The 7,510-nt window shown below is 35.7% G+C and overlaps 1 protein-coding gene across 5 annotated transcripts in view; it reads right to left on the reverse strand.

The window, feature by feature from the left end:
* The window catches only part of LOC107661732 (clathrin interactor 1-like), a 42,733-nt gene that overhangs the window by 27,842 nt on the left and 7,381 nt on the right, over positions 1-7,510 (reverse strand). Inside the window, exons 1-5 of one of the 5 annotated variants that reach the window (XM_016451486.1) lie at positions 4,888-5,567; positions 3,859-3,994; positions 3,505-3,559; positions 3,103-3,225; positions 2,454-2,531 (exon numbers count right to left, since the gene is read on the reverse strand). The exons of 1 other annotated variant lie outside the window; for it this stretch is intronic. In XM_016451486.1, coding sequence (XP_016306972.1) covers positions 2,454-2,509 — 56 coding nt within the window. In that variant the 5' untranslated portion in view covers positions 2,510-2,531; positions 3,103-3,225; positions 3,505-3,559; positions 3,859-3,994; positions 4,888-5,567. Of the gene's footprint in view, positions 1-2,453; positions 2,532-3,102; positions 3,226-3,504; positions 3,560-3,858; positions 4,615-4,887; positions 5,568-7,510 lie in introns of those variants that run through there. 3 more of the 5 variants (XM_016451484.1, XM_016451485.1, XM_016451487.1) reach the window with 3 other exon arrangements.

Consider the following 7,510-nt stretch of genomic DNA (forward strand, 5'->3'; position numbering starts at 1 on the left):
CACGCTTGAGGTATTCGGCCAATCACAACGCACTGGATAGCTGGCCAATCAGCGTACACCTCACTTTTCAGACTGATGAGTTTTGTAAAAATCGACACGTTTCAGAAAGGCGGGGCATAGAGGAGAAACAATAATGTACAGTATGTGGAAAATAATGTTTTTTGAACCTTAAACCGCATAAACACATTTCATTACACCAAATACACAAAATAATGTTCTTTTTAGCAACATCATATGACCCCTTTAAATCATGGGTTTTCTAGGGAACAAATTAATGAAACATGGACTGTGGCCACAAATTAATAAGTCATAGGAACGAATTAACAAGCTGTCGGTATGAATTACAGGTATATATAGGCTATCTGTCCTGCTCGTGTCTCGCAGCCCTGTCAAAGCGCAATCCCGATATGAAACAATTATTTGGGGAAATTATAATTAAACATGACTTATTACATTTCAGTACAAAAGAAGTTTGTATTGTTTCTGTTTAAAGGTACTTTTAAAGTTTGGATCACAAACTCGTAATTGTATGCAAGTGAATTATTTTCTCAAAAGACCCAGCCTTGTCACCGTCACTCACAGCCGCACGCACCCCAAAATTAAACTGCTTAATCAACCATTGATAGCTTTAATCGATTGCATCTCTTATCGACAATTAATCGATCGTCGATTAATCGTTGACATCCCTACTCAAATTAATAAGTCATAGGAACGAATTAACAAGCTGTCGGTATGAATTACAGGTATATATAGGCTATCTGTCCTGCTCGTGTCCCGCAGCCCTGTCAAAGCGCAATCCCGATATGAAACAATTATTTGGGGAAATTATAATTAAACATGACTTATTACATTTCAGTACAAAAGAAGTTTGTATTGTTTCTGTTTAAAGGTACTTTTAAAGTTTGGATCACAAACTCGTAATTGTATGCAAGTGAATTATTTTCTCAAAAGACCCAGCCTTGTCACCGTCACTCACAGCCGCACGCACCCCAAAATTAAACTGCTTAATCAACCATTGATAGCTTTAATCGATTGCATCTCTTATCGACAATTAATCGATTGAAAATGGTTTATTTTCACCTCATGTAAACATTCTTAAATGTGCGTTCAATGGCTTTTGTTTGCCTTAAACAGATAAAGACAAAAATATTATGACATTAATTTAATGTGTAAAGCACCATTTCTGCAACAGGCAGAAAAAAGAAAACATGAGCAGGTATTTGTACAATATTGGTGTTGCACCAAATAGTCGTCACAAAGTTAAACTTCACTGCAAAACGGTCAAGATTAAAAACATTTTTAAATACATAGAAAAAAAATTAATACAAAGACAGGGCTGTCATTAATAACAATTGCTATAGACTTGTAGTCAATAGTCAAGTGAAATGTTCCAGTGTTGACACCATTTTCTTATAAGAGAACACAATATTATTTAATAGGACAGTTCACCCAAAAATGTGAATTCTGTCATCAGTTACTTACCCTTATACTGTTCCAAACCCGTAAGACTTTCATTCATCTTTGGAACACAAATGAATAGTATTTTTAATGAAATCTCTGTGCTTTCTGTCCCTCCATTGACAGCCTATGCAACTACCATTTCAAGGTCCAGTAAAGTATAGCTGTCAGATTTCATTAAAAAGGATCTTCATTAGTGTTCCAAAAATGAACAAAAGTCTAACAGGATTGAAACAAGATTTTTAATTTAATATTTTGGGTGAACTAACCTCTAATTCATGCTAAATTATCCCAAGTGAAATGTTCCAGTGTTGACACCATTTTCCTACAAGAGAACACAATATTATTTAAAAGGACAGTTCGCCCAAAAAATGTGAATTCTGTCATCAGGTACTCACCCTCGTACCGTTCCAAACCCATAAGATTTCCATTCATCTTTGGAACACAAATGAAGAGTATTTTTTATGAAATCTCTGTGCTTTCTGTCCCTCCATTGACAGCCTATGCAACTACCATTTCAAAGTCCAGTAAAGTATAGCTGTCAGATTTCATTAAAAAGGATCTTCATTAGTGTTCCAAAAATGAACAAAAGTCTCACAGGATTGGAACGAGATTTTTCATATAATATTATCTTTTTTCATATAATTATATCTAAGTTAGATTACTAACCTCTAATTCATGCTAAATTATCGTAGTGTTAAACTACAATTACATGGTTCTGCAAAAATACTTTCTTGTAAAGCATTTGAAAATATGGAACAAAGATTCATGAACTCATGCCTGACATTTCAATGTGAAACTAGGAGAACTATACAATCTGAATTAAGAGCAGGGCTCCAAGTGTTTGTGTGCTTTTAGTATCTTTTGGCATGTGCCAGTTTGAGGAAACTACTTTTTTTTTTTTTTTTCTGCATGTTCAGTCCAAGTTCCATGTTGAGATTTGAAAAAAAGCTCAAATTGTACATGGATTTTCGAAGTTAATTAACATGAGTTACATGAGTCTTGGAAGCGTAGCCGTTTGGTTAATTTCATCTGAATCTTTGACCCTCATTCAGGATTTCTTCACAGGAAGACTGGAAATGACAAGAAATGAAATGAATGAAACTGAACTGAACGATACACTTAAAGGGATTGTTCACAAAAAAATGAAAATTCTGTCATTAATTACTCACCCTCAGGTCGTTCCAAACCCATAAGACCTTCATTCATCTTCAGAACACAAATTAAGATGGTACTCTCGTTAATGGCGGCAAACTCTCCCAGGAGAGAAGAAATTGCTGAATAAAGTTATTTTTGTTTTCTTTGCACACAAAAAGTATGCTCATAGCTTCGTAAAATTACAGTTGAACCACTGATGTCACATGGACCATTTTAATGATGTCTTTATACTTCGTTTCTGTGCCTTGACCGTGGTAGGACCCTTGCTGTCCATGCAGGATCAGAAAGGATTCTCGGATTTCATCAAAAATATCGTAATTTGTGTTGCAAAGATGAACAAAGGTCTTATAGGTTTGGAACGACATGAGGGTGAGTAATTAATGACAGAATTTTCATTTTTGTGGGAAATTTCCCTTTAATTATTTTCAACTAAACAGCAACACAACAAAATGCTTTTTACACAGCATTTCATTATATGTTCCATACATTTGCATGAATTCCAGCATAGGTGCCATCTCTTCTGGATATTTTATGTTTAGAATAAAACGATGAAAATGTGTAGCTCAGCCACAATGGGGGAGAAGATGTAACTTCTTTAATGACAGCAATCTGGAATCACCAATAACATTAAACAAAATAATAAATTACAAAAAATACATCGTAACTTCAGAAAACCACACTGTAAAAAATAAGTGTAATTTTAACTGTAAAATGTTGTAAAAACGCTACGGAAAAAAACTGTTATTCAAACATTGATTCAATCTTTCCTACAAAAACAACTTCAATAAAGTCAACTGAATAAACGACTCAATGACAAACTTTTTTTTTCAGTATTGAACATCCCTAATGGTAAATAAAAACTGTTAATACATAAAACAGAATACAAACCCATGATAAGAATGCAGGGGGTGCTTGAGATGTACAGTACAGCAGCAATTACGACCTGTCATTAGAAAAGAAAACAAAAGAAACACTATGAATGTCATTAACTGCTGTCACATCTGACACATCCCAACTCTTTACATCAGTTAAGACTTTAAATCATTTAAGACTGTCACTCGCCAAAAATGGTCATTTTGACAATTTTGTGTGCTTTTGTGCGTGTAAGTGTGAGAGAGAACTCGATGAGCTACTGGCGCGCTGTCTGAAGCGGCATTCTCTGCGCATGCATGACATGTAACGCTACCGAAATAATTTCTTGTGTGTGTAACAAAAACAAGACAATAAAAAGTCTATACCTACCTTGTTTGGCAGAAAAGGTGATGTGTTATCCTTGAAGAATTCTGCGATGTCAGATCTTCACCTAGTCGTATTTTAATCTCTTTTAAATAAAGTCGTAAATGGTCTCTTCTTTTCTTGACAATTCCTCTGCCAACTTCTGTTGAAAGCATAAAGCGCTCTAAACAGTTGTACCGCACTTCAGATTTAACGTTATCACAGCTGCTTAACATCACCTCAGTAACATGCCAGATGCTTGAAACGACATGCTCAGTAACAAATACACCGCATCAACAACAATTAAAAGTTAATAAACAATTAAAAGTGAGCACATTGTAACACGTACCTCCACGTCGAGTAAGATGTGACGGTATGCTGAAAATGTTGAATACGACGGCTCCAACATTCATTTGCCAAACAAGCCAGACAGCAACTAAGTTAAGTTAACTTCACAGTTTGTTACATTTAACAAAAAATTATTTACCACGGAAGTGTAAAAACGGTTCCCCAAACCCAAAATCCTACTTTAAAATGAAACTTTGACCGAGACTATCTGCATGAGTAATGGCGCCTGCTCTAGCACTGTTTTTGCACCGATAATCGACTGAGCTTCTTGTTCCTACAATGCAAAGCGTAACTCAAAAATACGGAAAAACAACTGTAAAAACCAAATACGGAAAATTCCTTCAAATTATTACGGTATATTGTGCTGTATTTTTACGGACTATTTTTACAGTGTACAGTGTTTCCCACAGACTTACACTCTATGTGTGGTGGCATTTTCGCTGGGGGAAATATATGTATATAATGTAAATATAAAACAGCAGACGGGCTTATTGAAAATGCTAATTCATTCTCTGCCAGTAGGAGGCACTTTTGGAGCAGCAGAACTGATGAACTAACTCTACTTTATCAGGCATTATAGGAAAGATTAAATAAAAATGACATCAAAACTTTTCTGAAGACAATCGGTTCCCTTCAAAGATACATTCATTTAAAAACACCCGTGCCACGTTTTGCCTTTGAAACATGCAGTGCACATGTATATACCACTCTGGACACCCCTCTGGCTATGCCACTGACGATCTTCTTGTTTGTAAACATTCTGAATTGGACTCAAATTAGAGTGGCAAGATTGACATCATCATTGGTAATATTTACAGTTAAGCAGATGAAACTTGCGGTTATGGTAAGGGTTGTGACATTTCTGAAACATGCTCTAAGCGTTTTGCCAATCACAACACACTGGGCCAGCTAACCAATCAGAGCACATTTTATGTTTCGGAAGGAGGGGCTTTATCGAAACAAGAACTAAACAGGGTGTTCGAGACAGACTCGGAAGAGAGGTGCTGCAATAATGTAAAATATATACAAAATATGAACAATCAAGCATGAATAGAATAGCAAAAACTATTCTAGTACACCCCAAAAACCAAATCAAGACTTTAAAAAAAGGACATAATAAGACCCCTTTCAAATTGTTGTTGCGTTAAAAAAAAAAAAAGGTCTATATTAAACACAGTAAAAGCCAGCATTAGCTACTGATTTTTAGGGCTGGACCAGAATATTCAATTATTTTCAATATTCGTTCGGTGGGTTGGCATTCGATTTTCAATTTTGAGGTTCGAATAATCTTTTCTTTTCTTTTTTTTCCTCTCTCGAACACTTGGCATCCCCAGTGAAACGGTTCTAATTCGCGCTTGAATATGAATCGCCCATGAGTGAACGTCATGATTCAGTTCATGTGGAAGAGAAGACAAAAATGCCTAAGACCTCAGCTGTGTGGGAGCACTTTAAATTGAGTGAGGACAAGACAAAGGCAGTGTGCCAAATATGTGATTTGAAACTGGCCTACCACAACAGCACATAAAGTTTGAAAAATCACCCGAGTTCTGTAAGTAGTACGCCTATAGTATATTGTTGGTGTAAAAATACGAGCTGCTTTTATACGCCATGTTAATCAGTAATTTTACACATGATAAAAACGGGCACTTAATTTGCTTGGAAAATACTTGCGAATACAGCAGTCATAAAAAAAACGTACAGTAGCCCAGCCTAATAATAATTTGTCTATATTAAAAGTATTGCTCTTCACAGACCTTTGTGTTTTGTATCACTAGTGCATTGTACGTTCTCGCAGCATATAAGCACTGCCCGCGTGAGGCGTGCCGCTTCCGGCTCGCACTGTTCTTTAGTAGGGCAGCACAATTAATCGAGTTTCTAATCGCGATTACAATTACAGTTGTCACAATTATGTAATCGTTCAAAGCGGCAATTAATTGTTCAAAGTCCACTTATGTTATTCTGTGTGCTTAAGATCTGTTTTTTTTCTTTCTACAAGTTATCTTAAGGGTTTTTCCATTGTTTTAATTTTAGTTTTAATATGACATTATAATACCATGCATACCGTATTGACCCGAATATAAGACGATGTTTTTTTCTTGGAAATACATCTGAAAAAACGCGGTCGTCTTATATTCAGGGTCTAGACTTTGACATGTCAATAATACACCCACAACAATAGGTGGCGCCAAATACGCATAAAACGAGTGTGCCATGAAATACGTAATGTAATGCGTGTTGTAAAGATCGCGAGTAAAAACAAAAGAAAACCTTACAGCTGCATGAGTCGTGACTGTCACGTTAGCCTGATGGGACCAAACTCCCTTTGTGATTTTAAAACGTAAGACAGTACCCAGATTTGAAGACTACAGTAAGATTTAACTTCTACTGTTAATAAGATTTTGGTAGGCTACTATTGGATGGATAGCCTAAATGTCGTCTGATTTGGAGAGTCATCATTCTTGGTCTTCCTTTCTTAAAGGAACAGTTCACACACAAAAAATAATTTACTTGCCCTCATGTCATCCCAAACCTATAAGACTTTTGTCTATCTTTAGAACACAAATGAAGATATTTTAAATTTTCTCTCATAATTTTTTGTTAATCCATTGAAAGCATTTATCATAGCGAACATGTCTGTTCAGAAGGAAATACTGGTCTCCCAGACTTGGAATGGAGGACAAAAATTAAGAGAATAATAAATATATTTATTTGTGTTCCAAAAATTCCAAAAGTTTGTATGGGTTTGGAACAACACGGGGGAGAATAAATTATGACCATTTTTATTTTTTGGTGAACTAACCTTTTAAAGAGCAGCCCTCCACGTATATGAAAATTTGTGAGGTATGTAAATGTCATGTCTGTTTTAATGTTTCAGTAAAGAAGTAGCTTTCTGAAAGCAATATATTTATTTAAACAATATTGCATGCCCTCACACTAGTGCTGCCATTACAGAGACATTAAACATCCACACAAAGTGGTTGAAATTATAAAACAGACTATTTACCTATCCTTTTTGATGTGGATGGTGGATGCTCTGAAAATAGATAGATTTTAATTAAATGTTTTCTTTTTTCAAATGTTTTTCTCTTTTTAGGCCACTGATAAAGAACAGGTGGTGACTGGGATGAATGCTGGTCAAAGAGGAGAATGTCCTTTCCCCCAAACTGATGCAACTGGTTTTAAAGGAGGAGGCTGCCCTGGATAATGTAAAATATGTCACATGCCTTTGCTGTGCTGATGGGGCTTCTTCATGACTACATCAATTATCCTAAAGAGATCATGAAAATTGGCAGCGATGCCTGATCTGTATTCATGGACTATGAAACAAACT

This window comes from Sinocyclocheilus anshuiensis, unplaced genomic scaffold (genome assembly GCF_001515605.1).
Source record: "Sinocyclocheilus anshuiensis isolate Anshui unplaced genomic scaffold, SAMN03320099.WGS_v1.1 scaffold207, whole genome shotgun sequence".
Classification (NCBI taxonomy): Eukaryota; Metazoa; Chordata; class Actinopteri; order Cypriniformes; family Cyprinidae; genus Sinocyclocheilus; species Sinocyclocheilus anshuiensis.